Raw genomic sequence first — 17,264 nt, 5'->3', positions numbered from 1 at the left:
ACCAGAGCACTGTGCACCCAGGGGCCCCCAGGGCAAGCCCTGCCTCTTGCTCTGTCCCACACAGGACCCCTAAGCTCAGTGGCATTAGCCTGTCCATGAGAGGCCCTGGAAGACACAGCGGAGCCCAGAAAGGGCTGGCTGTAGGGAATGGGCAATTCGGGAAGGTTTCCCGAAAGAGTAGGGCGTTGGGTAGTGTGTGTTATTTGTTGATGCTGTTGTTTGTTTGTTCTAGCGGCCAGAGTTCTCCAGAAGAGCCCAGCTGTGTTCATCTTGCTCCCTGCTGCACTTGCCACGTGCCTGTGCACCAAGAAAGCTGAATGGTTTACTTATTCCTGTGTCTGTCTTGTCTTAGAATGTAAGCAGGAAGGAAAAAAGAAAAGAAAAGAAAAAGGAATGCCAGCACGAGCCTCTGCTTCGTTCCCCAGAGTATCCCACCCGCCAAGAGCGGCGCCCAGCACAAAGGACGCGGGACCGAAGGGGAGCGTGCGCAATGCTGCCGCGGCCCACCATTGGATGGGCCGAGAGAACTACAAGTCCCATGGTGCCTCGCGAGCACCGCCCCCCCCCCATCCCGCGCAGGCGCAGCCCCGGAGGGCGTCCTCTGCGGCGGGCAAACTAGGCCGTGGGACCCTGGCGGAGGCCGGGGTTGTGCGTCCGAGAGTGGATACCCCTCGCGCGCGGCCGCCATGCCGGACAGCTGGGACAAGGACGTGTACCCCGAGCCCCCGCGCCGCACGCCGGCGCCCTCGCCGCAGACCTCGCTGCCCAACCCCATAACCTATTTGACGAAGGCCTTCGACCTCCTCGTGGACCGGCCCGTGACCCTAGCGAGAGGTACGGACCCTATCCGGGCCTCGCCGCTCCCCAGGGCCCCTCGCCGCCCTTCGGCGATCCCCGCACCCCTTCGCCCAACCCCGGGCTTCGCCCCCGTGACCATCCCCCGCCGTCCGCACCTGCGGGCCGCGTCGCCTCCTTGGACCCCCCCGCCCCCCACCTTCACTGCACTCTAGGAACGCCCCTCACTCCTTCACCAAGACCGCTCACTGCTTTCTGGCCCCCGCCGCCTGGGGAACCCTCCACACACCCCTGGTCTTCGGCCTCGCCCAAATATTAGCGGATCGCAGTCTAGCCTGGGGCTTGCTAAACCCCATTCTCCCTGCACGCTTTGCATCTTGCGTTGTGCACAGAAGGCAGTCAGCAAACGGGTGTTGCCAGCCTTCTGCACACCTGCTGCAAAATGACCGGGGTGGTCAAGTGCTGGCCGAGGTCCCCTCAACCTAGATGTGCTGTGACTTTTACTCCGTGTGTGCTCATGCTTAAGAACTGTCCAGATCCCATCTCTGGTCCAAACCAGGCAGATGTTTAAAACAGCTCTTTGTGGCCCAGTTTGTTGTTCAGCTAGCCCAGTGGAGGCAGCAGCAGGAGCACACTCTGCCCTCAGTCATTAGTGCCTGGCAGTTCATCCATGCATTTAACTCATTCATTCGTTCAAACAGCCCAGCCACCCACGTGCTGCGATGCCCTGGTGGCTCCATTCTTAGGATAAAGTCAGCAGATCAGAACCCCAAATCTGGAAAAGGCACAGCAATGAACCCACTCTTTCTTAGAAAGTGTTTTATGTGTCTGGAAGGATGAGATTTCACTGGTTCCAGCTTATCAGTTTCTGGGTGGGGATGCTGAGGCCAGGTCAGTGGCAGCAAAACTGGCTTGGGGCCTCTGCCTACACGGGAAGACCCTGTGTTGTGGGGAGGTTGGCCAGCAGGTAGGACCTATAGAAGGGTGTGGGCTTGCAGAGCATGGGTTCAGAATCCTGAATTCTCTCTGGGCCTACGTACTCTACTGGGAGCTACCCCCTGGTATAATACTCATTGTGCCTGGCTCCCAGGAAGCCCTCCGTAAACCATAAACGGTGGACCTCACCATTAGTAACCCAGGACAACCAGCCACACCTGTTCTTTGAGAGTCTAATTAGCAGTGTTTGTAAAAGCAGTCTGCCCGTTCCATGTCTTGTGAGAAGGAAGAGAGCTAAGAGCAATTTCTGTGGCCTGTCCAAACCAACGGGGCCTTTTGAGTCTGGGGTTTTTTCCTTACAGAGTTTATAGAGCGGCAGCACGCGAAGAACAGGTATTACTACTACCACCGGGAGTTCCGCCGTGTGCCAGACATCACCGAGTGCCGGGAAAAGGATATTTTGTGCATGTTCGAAGCAGAAATGCAATGGAGAAGAGACTAGTATGTCCTGCCTGTGTGTGTCCCTTAGGAAACACTGAGCCTCACTCAGTGAGCACCTCTGTCGGGCTCTTATCCCCCAGGGATACCATGGGATGGTGGTCAGCTGCCAAGAAGGCCTCCTGGGGTTCGCCCAGATCTTGAGGGTGGAGGGGCCAGACAACAGGGCCCTAAGGTCTTGCTTTCATTCTGCTGTCTCTGGGTACAGGGAAAGGATTCCTCGTAAACCACCTTTTTTTTTTTTCAGTAAAGTTGATCAAGAAATCGTCAACATTATCCAGGAAAGGCTGAAGGCCTGTCAGCAGAGGGAAGGTGAGAGCTACAGGCAGAACTGTGCCAAGGAGCTGGAGCAGTTCACCCAGGTGGCCAAGGCCTACCAGGATCGCTGTAAGCAAGCCCCCACCCTGGCCTGATCCTTCAACACTAACTTCACTGCCCAAATTGTGCCAGTTGTTGGGGGAGAGGGTGATTAAGAGAATCACTGTATCCCAGGTCCCTTTTCTGCTCAATATCTTAGCTGTTTCCTCCCCACTTTTAAAGAAGATTCTGGTCTGTATCCTGGTAGATTTGGCCCATGACTTCCCTCCCTCTATCTCTTTCCCAGATCACGACCTGGGGGCCCATTATTCTGCCAGGAAGTGCCTGGCAAAACAGAAGCAGCGGATGTTGGCAGAGAGGAAGGCGGCTAAAGAGGCCGCCACTGCCTAAAGCAGCTCCTTGAGCACCTTCACAAGATTACTATTAAAATAAAGAGTAATTAAGAAACCTGTTTTTGGTGTCACCTTTAGTCCCCAGCCTGGACCTGTTGACCTCACTGGTCCCATCTCCCTTTAAATCCAGCTACAACTAAGCTCATAAGAGAAATACACAAAAGGCACTACTAACAAACTTTAGTTCACTTTATTTTTCTTGTATAAAACTAGGTGGTGGCCACAGCTGGAGCCTGGGTCCTCTGCACAGAGACTCTGGTGTGGGTCTTCACAAGATGGTCAGTGAATTCCTAGAAAAAGAGACAAGGCTTTAGCTGTAGCCACACCTCAGCACCCTGTGCACCTGTCCAGGCTAAGGGGGTGGCTGGGCAGCCAGTACCTGATATGGAGACTTGGTGAACACCGTCTCCTTCCAGAGGTCAGGGGTGAGATAGCTGTAGGTCTTGGAGATGGCATCAAAAGTAGCCTTAGCTGGAAGAGAGAAAATAGAAGGTTGGCAGATACACGTGACACAACACCCCAGATACAGACAGAAGATGTTGCGCTCCTAGGAACAGAGAGGCCACTTGGGGCCAGTCTGCCATGCATTAGGAGGACCTTCCTCTCTCTCTCTCTCTCTCTCTCTCAAAATACGCCAAGCACACACTGAGTATGATTAAGCGGAGCTGAGAGGCCACAGCCTCTGTGAGGGCCACCTACCAAAGTTCCCCAGGGTGGCAGTGCAGCCTCTGGCCGAGGTATAGCAGTCGTCAATACCGGCCATCATCAGTAGCTTCTTGGGCACAGGGGCTGAAACAATGCCAGTGCCTCTGGGGGCGGGGATGAGACGCACCAGCACAGAGCCACAGCGGCCAGTCACCTGCAAAACGTGGAGGAGTCAGGAGATGGCCTAGGGAGAATCGGCACCACCGCAAGCCCCCCCCACCCCCCAAGCCTACCTTGCATGGGACAGTGTGGGGCTTGCCGATCTTGTTCCCCCAGTAGCCTCGCCTCACGGGGACGATGGAAAGCTTGGCCAGGATGATGGCCCCACGGATAGCAGTGGCAACCTCCTTGGAGCACTTGACACCCAGGCCGACGTGTCCATTGTAATCTCCGATGGCAACAAACGCCTGTGAGGAACCTGACATGGTTAGGAGTCCGCTGGCCGGCATGGCACTAGCAGCCACCAACAGCCACCAACTAGGCCTGTGGCGCCCCTCAAGGAAGGAGTGGCCACCGTGAGGCCACTCTGAGGTCCCGAGGAGATCCTTTCTCTCTCTCCCCATTACGAAAGCCACGCGTGTAGTGACAAGCATGACCATGCAGAGCTGAGAGAGTCACACCCAGCCCCTTGGCAGGTGCAGCCCAGGAACACATGAGGTGACTAGGATACCTTGAACCTGGTCCGCTGGCCAGCACGGGTCTGCTTTTGCACAGGCATGATCTTCAGAACCTCGTCCTTGAGGGATGCTCCCAGAAAGAAATCAATGATCTCAGATTCCTATGGGATGAGAGATTGCAACGAAACCGTTCACTAGAAAGCTCAGGAACCATCTGTAACCATTCTCCCTAGATAACCTCCACCCGGATCCTAGAACTGGGTTTCCAACTGTCCACATTTTGTGTCCAAGTCGAATACCCTAAGTCAGAGATAGAGCACCTAGGCACTCACACCCTCCTCAGACGTGGAGCCTTGGCCGAGGTGGAGAGATCCCATCCCTGGACCCAAGGCCAAATGAGCCTCCCGGGGACCCCACCTGCCAACGCCCTGTCCGGAGGTGGGGCGGGGGGGAGGACCCCCTCGTTACCTTGATAGGCAGAGAGAAGAGATAGATCTCCTCTAAGGACTTGATCTTCATGTCCTTGACCAGGCGGCCCAGCTTGGTGACGGGGATCCACTGGAAGGGGAAAAGGCGCCGATAACTACGGTCGCCCGATCGGCGCCGCCCACGGGCCCGTCTCACGCGCGAGGGCCCGAACCTACCTCCTTGTCCTCGGCCTTGCCTCCGCGAGCTCCGCGGCCTCGACCCCGGCCCCGACCACGGCCGCGACCGCGGCCCCGGATGCCGCTGCCGAAGCCTCCGCGGAAGCCGCCGCGGCCTCCCATTCCAGGGCCCCCGGGCCCTCCGGGCCCTCCCGCAGCACCGGCGTCATCCGCCATTTGCTGAAAAGAACATCGAGAATGAACCAGTCAGCGAGGCCCTGGCACCTGCGGCCGCCCGGGGCCAGGGCTCCCGCCCAGAAGCGCCAACGCGCCGGACCGAGCCCCGCCAAATGGCCGCGGATCCCTGGCGCCCGGGCCCGCGCACGCACCCGCCAGCACGGACACTCACGTGTTCTCTCGGAGAAGAAGAACGAGGCCGCGCGGAGGGAGTATTTATACCACGGCCAAGTGCCGCGAGATCTCGGGTGCCCCGCCCCAGGCGCGAGTTCGCCACGGGCCTATAAGAACCGTGGAAGCGCACTTCCGAGTCTCCCCGCGCTCCGCGTGCGACTGCGCCCCTGCGGTTCTGAGTGTGGGCTCCGTGGCGGCCCGGCTGCCCGGTGCCGCAGGTAGGCCCGCGCCCCGCCGCGTCCCTGGGTGGTAGCTGGGAGGTCGGCGTTGGTTGAAAATCACCCGCGGCTTTGGCCGTGGCCGCGGGTGAGATTCGGCGCCTACAGCCACCGGGGGCCTCAGCTCACCGCCCACTCGTCTGTGTGGGCAGGTGAAACCCAGGCCCCGACACGCGCCCCGCCGGCCCCGGGGCCTCTGATCCCTGACCCCGTGTTCTGCCCGCAGGACGCCGACGCCCCGACCGTGAGGCCCACGCCGCCAGGACCGCGGGGAGAGGGGAGCTCTGCTCCCAACGCCCAGTGAAGTTGTCGGTGTGAGTCCTGCACGTCTGGGTGTTCCTGGCCCCCCACCCATCCGCCTGGAGGTGCATCTGTGGGCGCGGGGAGCAAGGTGTGCAGTGGAGGGGAGACCCTATGGGACACCTCTTGCCGGCCTGCCGGATTCCGCGTCAGATGCCACAGAGGGGTACAACTTGGGTCCCAGGGGCTGGCAGGTGACTCCTCCGTGGCATCCCGTGAGTGGCAGGGCCAGATTTGAAACCCTGGTGTATTTCACACACCAAATAGCTTCCACAGTAGCAGATAAAGTACCTTTGAGCTGGGCCACCAACCCACTAACGAGTGTGACAATAAAGGGAAACATCCCTAAGGTGGAGTTGGAAGGCTAGAAGGGGGAGCTCTGGTGCTCAACATCAATTACAGACCCCAACAGGGAAGGATGTAGGGATTATTCCTGCAACTCAGCCTGTGAGAAACTGTCATCACTCTGAACTCTTGCTTTTCTCCAGGGGACTTCGATCCCTCCCAACTTTCTTTCTCCATGAAATAAAGTTCCTTTCCTTTGTTTGTTGGGGGCTTGCTTGTAGTCTTGCCATAGTTTGCATGTCCTGAATTGCAATTCTGGTTATTCCCAAATAAACACACTTTTGCCAGTGAAATAATGGACTCTTATTTTTAAAGTTAACCCAAGAATGAGAGTGTAAGATTCCCAGCTCAAGGGCTTGCATGGGCCCCATATTGCTCTCAGGAGGGGGTAGGGTCTGGGATAGGATTTGGTGACCTTGGTATTCGGTGCTGCTGAACGTGCAGTTCTGTATTATGTGCCTCATGCGTGGGAACATGCTGGTTTCCGAGGTGGAGACTGATTTCCCCATGTCTTCTCAGAGGCCTGCCCACATCGCCAGAGCCTACCTGTTCTGGAAAGCTTTCCCACAGACTAGGCCCCCCACTATGGTGGTACCACAGGTTGCATGGGAATTTGGTCCTCACTTCCCTCCGATCTGTACTCTGGAGCTAGCGCCATGAGTCTTAGATCCTAGGAGACCTGATGGTGGGTCGATGTCAAAAGTCCCTGGGCTTTGGAGATCCGGCCTGGGCAGCACTATTTTGAGGAGGGAGAAGGGAATGATTCTTACATTCCTGCCAAAGCCTCAGCTTTGGGGAAAGAGTCCTCAGAAGTTTAGTTCCCAGCCTAGTGCTGCTTGGGGATCAGCTATCACGCACTCCCAAGACGGGGGCTTCAGGGACCTGCCCCACGTCCAGACTACCTATCCCTCAACTGAGCAAGGGCCACATGGTACAGGATCCCAGTGGGCCCTGAGCCAGGGCTGTGACTGGCCTGAGCTGGACAATGCCACTGTGAGGTCGGTCCACTCCTGCTGTGAAATGGAGGCTCCTGAGCCCTGGGGGTCAGTGGAGCTGCTGTCCAGACACAGAGCATGGTGAGCCTGGGACCCTTTTGCCTCTGGCCCTTAAATGTGTTCCTAAATCGAGACCTGTCCAGAGCTGGAACTCATTCCTCACTCTGAGAAAGGGTGAACAGGGGGTTACAGGCTCCCCAACAAGACAAGGAAACCAACCTTTGCAAGGGTTCTGGCCACGTCTAACTCCAGACCAAGGCCAGCTTCTCCAGCTGGGGACTGGTAGTCTTGGAAGGCCTTGACCCTCACAGCTGCCCCCTCAAAGTGGGTCCTGACCCAACCCTCCACTTGGGGGGCCCACCTCCCCATCCTGGGGTTTCCCTGGGGTATGCAGCTGGAACCTGGTCCAGCCAGGCACTGATTTTGGCCTGGCCCTTGCAGAGTGGCGGATATGATCTCAACCTCTTCGCCAGCCCTCCCGACTGCAACCTCCTGTGCTCCGTGTGCCACGGGGTTCTCAAGAGGCCAGTGAGGTTGCCATGCAGCCATATCTTCTGCAAGAAATGCATCCTCCGGTGGCTAGCCAGGTGCTAGTGGGCACCCAAGAGGCTGGGAGGACAAGGGCAGGGCTGTGTCCATCCCTGTGGCCCAGAACAGAGAGGAAGGTGGGCCAAGCATTAGGTCACAGTGGGCATAAGAGTCAGCTTCCAAATCTAGGACACTAAAGTACGTGTGTCCCCACACCCTGGGGTACTTACAGCCCATGGCCCCAACCTCAGAGCTGAGTTCCCCAGGAAGTACTCAGGCCTCTTCCAGCTTGAGAGAAGGGACCACCTGGGAAGGCGTGTTGCTGTCTCTTGGTCCCTTTCCACTCCCAACACTCCCCACCCCCCCACTCCTGCCTCCTAGACAGAAGACCTGTCCATGCTGCAGGAAAGAGGTGAAACGGAAAAAGATGGTCCATGTAAATAAACTCCGGAGGACCATCGGCCGCCTGGAAGTCAAGGTAGCTTGTAGCACCCACTCCCAGCGCCCTTCTCGCTCCTGCCAGGGGAGGGACAGAGCCAGGAGAGGGGGTAAGGAGAATCCTATCCTCAGAAAGAACTGAGGGTTTCTGCTCCAGCAACACTGACTGCAGCCTCAGGGTCATCAGTCCTGCCTGAGTTTGAGTCCCATCTCTACCACTTACTTGCTGTGTGACTTTGGGCAAGTTACCTAACCTTTTTGAGCCCCTGGGGCCTCAGCTGTAAAATGGGGATTATACAAGATTTTTAGAGGATGAAGTGTCTGCTGTGCTGGCCACCACCCCAGTCCCCTAATTTTATAGATGAGGAAACTGAGGTTTAAAAAAAAAACAGACAAACTTGGCTTGTGTACAACTGCAAGATCAACCCAGCCAGGTACCTCCCCCCACCCCCCATCCCTCAAGCCTTTGGCCCTGTGCACCTGGTCTCAGAGGTCTAGATTCTTCCCCCTCCATATCATTGATGCCATTAGGGCTTGGCAGGCTCCCCATTAGGAACATCCCGGATGGGGGATTCTGGGTAAAGTAGGCTGCACCAGTGCTGGCCACGTCTGACCTGGTTTGGCTCACATGGTGCTCTCCCCCCACCCTCAGTGCAAGAACGCGGAAGCTGGCTGCTTGGTGACGTGCCCCCTGGCCCATCGAAGGGGGCACCAGGACTCATGCCCTTTCGAGCTGATGGCCTGCCCCAGTGAGGGCTGCACGGCACGGGTGCCACGTGGGGCCCTGGCTGAGCACTGGCAGCACTGCCAACGTGGGGCCCAGCAGCGCTGCCCACTGGGCTGTGGGGCCGCCCTGGGCCCAGTGGAGCGTGCACGCCACAACTGCTACCGTGAGCTGCGCGACGCCTGGACCCAGCGTCAGGAGCGCAGCCGGACCCTGGTGCTGGGCCTGCTGCGGCGCATGCGCAAAGTGCACCGCACCACCAACTTCATCCGCAGGCAGCTGGCCCAGCTCGGAGACTTCCTGGAGGAGGACGACGCGCTGCTCGTGGGCGCCCCGCAAGGGGAGACCGAGGCCACCCCAGAAGGCAGCATTGGGGCCGAGGTGTGGGGGGCCCAGGGCCAAGGTACCTTGTAAACAGAGGGGTAAATAAACGCAGAGCCCAGGCCTGGCCCGCCCTGCCACCTCTGTGTTTGCCGGCCTCACAGCTTTATCCCATTTGCCACCCCCACCCCCGCCCCGCCCCCGGCACCACTGCCTTCACCCCGCAGGGACACTGGCCTTTCTCCCTGGGCCGCTCCTGCCTGGAAGGCTCTTCTCCCTGCTCTCCCGTTTGCCTGGTTTCTTTTCCCTCAGATACCTCTTCCTCGCAGAGGTTTTCCCTGAAACCTTCCCAGTCTCCTTCCTGTTACTTCTACCTGTCTGTTAACCAACTTCCCAGCCAGTCACACAAACAGCTCAAAACCCTGAACTCCTAGGCAAAGCCCACGCCTCACAATGACTCACAGGGAACCGCCATTATCTCTGACCTCCTGCCCCTATCGTCTCAGTACTCCCTGTAGCCACAAGCACTGTCCCCCCAAACAGCCCCAGGGGTCCCCGCTTTACTCACTCAGGCGACACCTTACCTCCCCCACCACATTTAAAAGTCCGTTACCCTGATCTGTTCTTTCTACAGCACTAATTGCTGAACGCTCCCGATTATTCCTTGCCCGTCCTCCGCCAGCCCTCTCTCCTCTAGCACCTCCTGCTCTTGTGCCTCCCAAGTGTCTACAACAGTGCTTTGCACATAGAATGTGATCAATAAATATTTGAGAGTCTCTGAAGTTACCCGATTTATTCATTTACCTGCGATATATATCACACCAGACCATGAGAACTTGACTGCGCTTGTACCCAAATCCCAGAAGGCCGAGGGGCAAGGGTCTCGGGATGACTTTAGTAAACATTTTCTACTACTCCTTTTTTAAAATTTCCACTAAAAGGCAAACAGCGGGCAAACCCCGTGCCCTGCAGTCCTCCGCCCCAGAAGCCCCAGCCGCCTGCAGGCGGCTCTACGCCGGTTCCTCCAGGCCAGAAACGCCTCCACCAGTTTCCGCTTCCTGCCACAGCAGGCACTGCCCACAGCAAAGATGGCGCCGAGCGCGCAGCTGACGGCGTCACAGTAGTCGTGGGCGGTGACGCCATCTGCGGCGCGCCGGCAGTGAGGAGTGGTGCCCCTGTTTCCCTCACGCGGCGGCGGAGGCGGCGGCGGCGACATGGCGGAGCCCGTGGCGGGAGTGGGCCGCTTCAAGGCCAAGTGAGCTGGGGCGCTACGGCTGTGGGTGCCACCCGGGGAGGGAGCGGGGTTCGCAGCCCGAGTGGCAAATGTGCACGCCCTGGGCTGGGCGCCCATTCGGGTCTGGGCAGAGCCTGAGGGCGGTGTGCGAACTGGCCCGCGGGAGTCGTGTTGGTTGTGTTATTACAAAGTGAGAGAGCCAGCGTCGGTTATTAAATTAGGAGCTGGTTTGGGGGCTGTGGGTGAAAAATTCTAAAGGAGGAAGGAGCGGGCTGAGCGCAAGTCGAGGCTGGTCCTGAACCGCAGCGGGAGGCCCCCACCCTCAGGTACTGGGAGAAGAACCACTTCTGGGCAGGCAGCCCGGGGGCTTTCACCTCCTGTCCCTCTTCGACATGGAGCAGGAAGAGAGGTCAGGAGATGGGCGGTCTGCTGTGGCCCCGGAGACCCTGAATCCTGGGATGATTCAGTTCCCCAAGGACTCTGGTGAACATCTAAGTGCTTAGGGCCCAGGACGGGATGGACTCCTCCCTGCCGGTGAGCTCGGTTTCATGGGATAAGCATACTAAGCAGCTCATTTTCATCAGTGGGAGTGATGAGCAATACCAAAGGGAAGGCCTAGGGTCAAGAGCGTCTCTGTGGCATAGTCACCAGGGCTCCACGGTTGGGGGCTCCATTTCATGTTGGTAGCCAAGCCTCCCCTAGTGGAGTTAGGCACCAGTGAAATCCGGGAAGAGAGACCCAAGCCACATACGGGGAATAGCCTGTGTGACACAAAAGGATAGCAGAGGCTCCTCCAAGTCAGGGTCTTAGAAACACATAAGGAGAGGGGAGGGTTTTAAGACAGGGTAAAACACTTAGGTTTGGAAAGGCCTTTCTGGCAGCAGGGTTTGAGATGGTAGAGAGGGGGCCTGGTGAAGAGGCTGGAGCGGCTGTCCAGATGAGCGTGTGGTGGCCTGGACCACCGCGGAGGCAGCCGAGAGGGGAGGGACGAGGACAGCATGAGGCTGCAGAAATGAGGGCTACTTGGGGAGTGGGAGGAAGGAGCTAGGGTTGAGGAGGGAGCAGGCTGCAGCTGAGAAGGAAGCTGTTGAGGGGGTGTTGCTCTGGGCCGGTATCCTGGGCTGGTACCCTGGGCTGGCCTCCCGCCGCCAGCAGAGGGCCCCCGAGGTCTGGCCTACTCCACTCTGGGGGAATCTGGGAAGACAAGGGTGTCACATTGCTGGTACTGCCTCAGAACCTGGTGTGCATCACCGCCCAGTTCTGGGTCTCGCATCCTCTGTGACACCCACCTCACAGTGCTGCAGAGAGAGGACAGTGAGAAGAGCCATCTCCAATCTCCTGCATCCCCACCTCTGCCTGGGAACTCCTCAAGGCAGGGGCCTTTTGGATTGAGCTCTGGGAGAGCACCCAACACAGAGCTGGACACTGGGGACCAAGGGGTGGGTGACTCATTCTCACCCCCTGTTCTCTCTAGCTATGCTGTGGAGCGCAAGATCGAGCCTTTCTACAAGGGCGGGAAGGTGCAGGTACCAGCCCAGGGAGGGGCAGAGTGGTGGGGCAGGCAGGGGCTGCACAGAGTTATCTTGGCTGAGACCCTTCTGTCACCAGCTGGACCAGACTGGGCAGCATCTCTTCTGCATTTGTGGTACCAAAGTCAACATCTTGGATGTGGCCTCAGGGGCCGTGCTGCGGAGCCTGGAGCAGGTGAGGGTGGGGAGAGCCAGGGCAAGGGGCTAGTGTGGAGGGCAGTCTGTTCTCATGGTGCTCTATGTGCTAACTCTCACTTCTAGGAGGACCAGGAGGACATCACTGCCTTTGATCTCAGCCCTGACAACGAGGTATACGGGGCAGGGATAGGAGGCGGGCTTCGGTACCTCTCAGCCAAACTTTGAGCCATTGAGGACACGTGGCCGTGCCTCTCCCCTCCCAGCTGAACTGCATCGTTCTATAGGTGCTGGTAACAGCCAGCCGGGCACTGCTTCTGGCTCAGTGGGCCTGGAGAGAGGGCAACATCACCCGCCTGTGGAAGGCGATACACACAGCCCCTGTGGCCACCATGGCGTTTGACCCCACTTCCACACTGCTAGCCACAGGTAGGGCCCTGGCTGGGTGGCTGGGCCCCCGGAGGGCACACAGTCAGGGGTCTTCAGGCACACCAGCCCTTCACCTTGAACACGTTCCCACAGGCGGCTGTGACGGGGCAGTGCGTGTCTGGGACATTGTGCGGCACTATGGGACACACCACTTTCGGGGCTCGCCAGGGGTTGTACAGTGAGTAGAGGGCAGCAGAGGGTGGACGGGGCCTTATGCCCAGGGGCGCACAACTCACCTGCCGCCCCCCCCACCGCCCGCAGCTTGGTGGCCTTCCACCCGGACCCCGCACGCCTGCTGCTCTTCTCCTCAGCTGCAGACGCCACCATCCGCGCGTGGTCGCTGCAGGACCAGTCGTGCCTGGCCGTGATGACTGCCCACTACAGTGCCGTCACCTCACTGACCTTTAGCGCTGATGGCCACACCATGCTTAGGTCAGCGGCCAGCCACCCAGGCCATGGCAGGAAGGGGAGGGCCGCAGCTGAGGCCGAGGACTGAGGTGGCTGTCCCCCCCGCCCCCCCAGCTCAGGCCGCGACAAGATCTGTGTCATCTGGGACGTGCGGAGCCACCAGGCCACGAGGACGGTGCCAGTGTTTGAGGTGGGGATGCCAGGGAGCCGGGCCAGTCGAGGGGGCAGGGGGAGGGTGGGCTGCTGCCTCTGACCCGCTTACCCTCAGAGCGTGGAGGCGGCCGTGCTGCTGCCAGAGGAGCCAGCGCCTGGGCTGGGTGTGAAGTCCAAGGGCCTGCACTTCCTGACAGCCGGAGACCAAGGTGTGTGTGTCCAGGCCAGGGTGGGCAGCAGGGGCTGGGGGAGGTCCGTGCACTGGAGTGCCAGCAGCCCGCGTCCCCTCACAGGCCTGCTGCGCGTGTGGGAGGCAGCCTCTGGGCAGTGCGTGTGCATACAACGGCGGCTGCCAGGCCCTGGGCAGGAACTGACCCACTGCGCTCTGGCCCACCGTGCCGGCCTGCTCCTCGCTGTCACTGCCGACCATAACCTGCTGCTCTACGAGGCCCACTCCCTGCGGCTGCAGAAACAGGTGAGTGCTGCCCCTGCTCAGCCCGGAGGTGGGGCTGCCAGCCCTCCACTCATGCAGGCTCTGGCTTGTGTCCCTCCGGCCCCCGCCCCCACAGTTTGCCGGCTACAGCGAGGAGGTATTGGACGTCCGGTTTCTTGGGCCCGAGGACTCCCACATTGTCGTGGCCTCCAACAGCCCCAGCCTGAAAGTGTTTGAGCTGCAGACAATGGCCTGCCAGATTCTCCACAGCCACACAGGTCAGGGAGCTGAGCTGATGCCCCCAGCACTCTATTCTGGACTAGAATGCCCTCCTTTACTGTAACTGATGGCCATTTTCTCTCTACTTTCTCCCAGACATTGTCCTGGCCCTGGACGTGTTCCGGAAGGGGTGGCTCTTTGCCAGCTGTGCCAAGGTGAGTCATCTGGAGCGGTGTGGAGGTATGGGTCCCAGGGGAGGAAGCCCAGCCCCGCCTCTCTCCTCACCCGTTTGATTCCCAGGATCAGAGCATCTGTATCTGGAGGATGAACAAGGCTGGCAAGGTGGCCTGTGTGGCTCAGGGCTCCGGGCACACACACAGCGTGGGAACCATCTGCTGCTCTAGGTAGGGGGTCAGGGCTGGGGTCCGCGGTGTTGCAGAGGCCCAGACCCTGCTAATGGGGTTCCAGCTGAGGGAGATGTGGAGGGGGAGGCTTCGGCCTTGGTCTTCGAGGCTCCAGGCTAGGGATGTGTAACAGAATGCCAGGGATACCCAGCTGCTCTCTTGGTAGGGGCTCCTCAGAAGTGTTCTTGGGGCTGGGGGAATTAAAGGGGAGAGGCTCGGGGTGCCTGGGTGGCTCAGTCAGTTAAATGTCTGCCTTTGGCTCAGGTGTGATCCCAGGGTCCTGGGATCAAGCCCTGTGTCAGGCTCCTTGCTCAGCGGGAAGTCTGCCTCTCCCTCTTCCTCTGCCCCTCCCCGCTGCTCTGCTCGTGCTTTTTCTCCCTGTATCTCAAAAAAAAAAAAAAAGGCTGGGGGGAGAGGCTCCAGGGCAGAAAGAATGACATTGAACAAAGCTCAGGCAGAAAAGACATTCCCTGGGGCACCTGGGTGGCTCAGTCGTTGAGCGTCTGCCTTCGGCTCAGGTCATGATCTCAGGGTCCTGGGATCGAGCCCCGCATCGGGCTCCCTGATGGTCGGGAAGCCTGCTTCTCCCTCTCCCACACCCTCTGCTTGTGTTCCCTCTCTCACTGTGTCTCTCTCTGTCAAATAAATAAATAAATCTTAAAAAAAAAAGAAAAGATATTCCCTGCTAGGGGGGTTGAGGTCTTGTGACCAAGTCACCAGGTATGGTGGACCAAGGGCGGGTGGTGGGGGCTCGAGTAGACAAGTGCACCCCGCCCCTCCTCGGTCGGGACCATGGTCCTGCAGGCCCAGGCTGTGATGCCCTGGCAGACAGGGCTGGTCGGGGCTCAGCAGGGGTCTCCCCTCCCCCACATCTGGCCTCAGGCTGAAGGAGACATTCCTGGTGACGGGCAGCCAGGACTGCACTGTGAAGGTGTGGCCCGTCCCTGAAGCCCTGCTCTCCAAGGGTGCAGCCCCAGAGGGCAGTCTTGTCCTTCTCCAGGCTCAGGCCACACAGCGCTGCCATGACAAGGTGATGGGACATGGGAGCAGGGAGAGGGCCAGGGCCCTTGCTGGGATGGGGGTCTGAGGTGCCCCCTGCTCCCATCACCAGGATATCAACAGTGTGGCCGTCGCCCCCAACGACAAGCTGCTGGCCACAGGCTCACAGGACCGCACAGCCAAGCTCTGGGCTTTGCCACAGTGCCAGCTGCTGGGTGTCTTCTCGGGCCACCGGCGCGGCCTCTGGTGCGTCCAGTTCTCACCCACGGACCAGGTGCTGGCCACAGCCTCGGCTGACGGTACGGTCAAGCTCTGGGCGCTGCAGGACTTCAGCTGCCTCAAGGTGAGCGCCCGCCTCAGGCCCCTCATCCCCAGGCCCTGCCCGCCGCCCTGGGGTGGTCTCACGTTCTCCCCTCCCCATCCTACAGACGTTTGAGGGGCATGATGCGTCCGTGCTGAAGGTGGCCTTTGTGAGCCGTGGTACCCAGCTGCTGTCCAGGTGAGTGGGCTGGGGATAGGGGTTGGGATGAGCTGCAGGATGGGCCCTAGCACTGAACTCCTCCTGATCCCAAATCCAGTGGCTCTGATGGTCTTGTGAAGCTCTGGACCATCAAAAACAACGAGTGTGTAAAGACTCTGGACGCCCACGAGGACAAGGTCTGGGGGCTGCACTGTAGCCGGCTGGACGATCGCGCCCTCACCGGTGCTGGTGACTCCTGCGTCATCCTCTGGAAGGTATGGAGGTTTGGGGGGTCATGGGGACTGTGCAGGGCTGCATCAGGGTGTCCATCTGACCTCGTTCTGACCCTAGGATGTGACCGAGGTGGAGCAGGCAGAAGAGCAGGCCAAGCGGGAGGAGGAGGTGGTCAAGTAAGTCTGGGGGTCCCTGCCCAGTCCCCTTGAGTGCCACGCATATGTCTACCATCCCATACGTCACACCCTTGGAGTGGGGGCATACAGCCGTCACCTCTGCTTTATGGCGTGGGAAACTGAGGCTAGGAGTGCAACACAGCTCACCACCAGTGGATGCTTAGGGCCAGGCTGTGGACTCCTGGGCCAGCCCCCTGATGGCTCTGCCTTCAGTCCCAGCCAGGTCCCCCAGTGACCCTGTCCTCCCTCCTTCCCCCACCAGGCAGCAAGAACTGGACAACCTGCTCCATGAGAAACGGTACCTGCGGGCACTGGGCTTGGCCATCTCCCTGGACCGGCCCCACACTGTGCTGACTGTCATCCAAGGTCAGTGCTGCCTTGGGCCGTGGAGGGGGGGCAGGGTCTTGGGTCCATCTTGTGCCCTTCCCTGGGGCTCAGTCTCCCCACCCCCCCACCCCCACCCCCAGCCATCCGGAGGGACCCTGAGGCCTGCGAGAAGCTGGGAGCAACGGTGCTGCGGCTGCGGCGAGATCAGAAAGGTCAGGGGCAGGTGGGCAGGTGGGGCAATGGCCAGGCAGGGCAGCCAGTGGGCAGGTCTGACTGTCCTTGTCCCCCCAGAGGCCTTGCTGCGCTTCTGTGTCACGTGGAACACCAACTCGAGGCACTGTCACGACGCACAGGCTGTGCTGGGGGTGCTCCTGCGGCACGAGGCCCCGGAAGAGCTCCTGGCCTACCCTGGCGTGCAGACCTCCCTCGAGGCCCTACTGCCCTACACTGGTATGTGGGCTGGCCCTGGGCGGGGCGGGAGCTGCTGGCCAGCCCCCACGAAGCCCCTGACGTCCCTGTGTCCTCCCCCAGAGCGACATTTTCAGCGGCTCAGCCGGACACTGCAGGCAGCCACCTTCCTGGACTTCTTGTGGCACAACATGAAGCTGCCCGCCCTCCCTGCGGCCCCCTCTGTGGCTCCCTCAGCTCTCTGAAACATGCCGAAGGCTGTCCTTTTCTATCCAGACTCCCCATGTGTGGACTGTCTCTCACTCCAGGTCCCCAGCCCCCAGCCCCAACCTGCCCCACGGGTGCCCCGGCCTGGCCAAGATCCAGAAGGCTCTGCTTCTCAGCACAGACACTGGGTTGTGCCTCAGTCAGAAGAGCTTTTTTTTTTTTTTAAAGATTTTTTATTTATTTATTTGAGAGAGAGAATGAGATAGAGAGAGAGAGCATGAGAGGGGGAAGGGTAAGAGGGAGAAGCAGACTCCCCGCCGAGCAGGGAGCCCGACGTGGGACTCGATCCCGGGACTCCAGGATCATGACCTGAGCCGAAGGCAG

The 17,264-nt window shown here is 59.6% G+C and overlaps 4 protein-coding genes and 3 non-coding genes across 8 annotated transcripts; 4 read left to right on the top strand and 3 right to left on the bottom strand.

Annotated features, from left to right (window-relative positions):
- The first annotated feature begins 576 nt into the window (after positions 1–576).
- NDUFB10 (NADH:ubiquinone oxidoreductase subunit B10) lies at positions 577–3,109 on the top strand. Its single transcript, XM_032425975.1, has 4 exons — positions 577–834; positions 2,094–2,232; positions 2,477–2,616; positions 2,834–3,109. The coding sequence occupies exons 1-4, from the start codon at positions 687–689 to the stop codon at positions 2,935–2,937; spliced, it is 531 nt and encodes a 176-aa protein (XP_032281866.1). The 5' UTR covers positions 577–686; the 3' UTR covers positions 2,938–3,109.
- RPS2 (ribosomal protein S2) lies at positions 3,105–5,191 on the bottom strand. The gene is made up of 7 exons (XM_032425974.1): positions 4,906–5,191; positions 4,730–4,819; positions 4,315–4,422; positions 3,878–4,051; positions 3,639–3,798; positions 3,319–3,410; positions 3,105–3,229 (listed from the first exon to the last, which is right to left on the bottom strand). Exons 1-7 carry the CDS (start codon positions 5,080–5,082, stop codon positions 3,149–3,151), a joined length of 882 nt encoding a protein of 293 aa, XP_032281865.1. The 5' UTR covers positions 5,083–5,191; the 3' UTR covers positions 3,105–3,148.
- Positions 3,474–3,614, bottom strand: LOC116645709. The gene has a single exon (XR_004302009.1). It is a non-coding gene; the product is annotated as a small nucleolar RNA SNORA64/SNORA10 family (small nucleolar RNA).
- LOC116645708 lies at positions 4,126–4,259 on the bottom strand. The gene has a single exon (XR_004302008.1). It is a non-coding gene; the product is annotated as a small nucleolar RNA SNORA64/SNORA10 family (small nucleolar RNA).
- Positions 5,192–5,522: 331 nt separating the features above from the next.
- LOC116645714 lies at positions 5,523–5,649 on the top strand. The gene has a single exon (XR_004302013.1). It is a non-coding gene; the product is annotated as a small nucleolar RNA ACA64 (small nucleolar RNA).
- Positions 5,650–6,581: 932 nt separating this feature from the next.
- On the top strand, positions 6,582–9,234 carry RNF151 (ring finger protein 151). The gene is given in 5 exon segments (XM_032425514.1): positions 6,582–6,710; positions 7,556–7,701; positions 8,024–8,120; positions 8,733–9,187; positions 9,189–9,234. Coding segments are annotated over 5 exon segments (873 nt in total).
- A 1,070-nt stretch (positions 9,235–10,304) lies between these two features.
- On the top strand, positions 10,305–17,096 carry TBL3 (transducin beta like 3). 2 transcript variants are annotated; one of them, XM_032426033.1, is made up of 22 exons: positions 10,308–10,380; positions 11,834–11,885; positions 11,968–12,063; positions 12,150–12,197; positions 12,311–12,452; positions 12,546–12,630; positions 12,714–12,884; positions 12,975–13,050; positions 13,129–13,222; positions 13,307–13,488; positions 13,583–13,724; positions 13,822–13,880; positions 13,966–14,069; positions 14,952–15,099; positions 15,181–15,411; positions 15,497–15,567; positions 15,647–15,803; positions 15,880–15,938; positions 16,201–16,304; positions 16,406–16,477; positions 16,557–16,715; positions 16,797–17,095. In XM_032426033.1, the coding sequence occupies exons 1-22, from the start codon at positions 10,340–10,342 to the stop codon at positions 16,916–16,918; spliced, it is 2,415 nt and encodes an 804-aa protein (XP_032281924.1). In that variant the 5' UTR covers positions 10,308–10,339; the 3' UTR covers positions 16,919–17,095. The 2 variants fall into 2 exon arrangements, with proteins under 2 accessions (XP_032281923.1, XP_032281924.1); XM_032426032.1 differs by having other exon boundaries at positions 10,305–10,380; positions 13,129–13,488; positions 16,797–17,096.
- The last annotated feature ends 168 nt before the right edge of the window (positions 17,097–17,264 follow it).

The sequence above is a fragment of the Phoca vitulina genome, unplaced genomic scaffold (assembly GCF_004348235.1).
Source record: "Phoca vitulina isolate PV1807 unplaced genomic scaffold, GSC_HSeal_1.0 scaffold33, whole genome shotgun sequence".
NCBI classification, from domain to species: Eukaryota; Metazoa; Chordata; class Mammalia; order Carnivora; family Phocidae; genus Phoca; species Phoca vitulina.
This window is presented reverse-complemented; position numbering and strand designations above follow the sequence as displayed.

Bases quoted from the DNA above. Each gene is read 5' to 3' on its own strand.
- NDUFB10 (XM_032425975.1), top strand. From the start codon at position 687: ATGCCGGACAGCTGGGACAAGGACGTGTACCCCGAGCCCCCGCGCCGC. The intron at 2,233-2,476 runs GTATGTCCTGCC...TTTTTTTTTCAG, and splicing joins ATGCAATGGAGAAGAGACTA to TAAAGTTGATCAAGAAATCG. The intron at 2,617-2,833 runs GTAAGCAAGCCC...TCTCTTTCCCAG, and splicing joins CAAGGCCTACCAGGATCGCT to ATCACGACCTGGGGGCCCAT.
- RPS2 (XM_032425974.1), bottom strand. From the start codon at position 5,082: ATGGCGGATGACGCCGGTGCTGCGGGAGGGCCCGGAGGGCCCGGGGGC. The intron at 3,411-3,638 runs GTAGGTGGCCCT...TCTCTCTTCCAG, and splicing joins TGCCACCCTGGGGAACTTTG to CTAAGGCTACTTTTGATGCC. The intron at 3,230-3,318 runs GTACTGGCTGCC...CTCTTTTTCTAG, and splicing joins TCACCAAGTCTCCATATCAG to GAATTCACTGACCATCTTGT.
- TBL3 (XM_032426032.1), top strand. From the start codon at position 10,340: ATGGCGGAGCCCGTGGCGGGAGTGGGCCGCTTCAAGGCCAA. The intron at 12,453-12,545 runs GTAGGGCCCTGG...ACGTTCCCACAG, and splicing joins TTCCACACTGCTAGCCACAG to GCGGCTGTGACGGGGCAGTG. The intron at 16,716-16,796 runs GTATGTGGGCTG...GTCCTCCCCCAG, and splicing joins GGCCCTACTGCCCTACACTG to AGCGACATTTTCAGCGGCTC.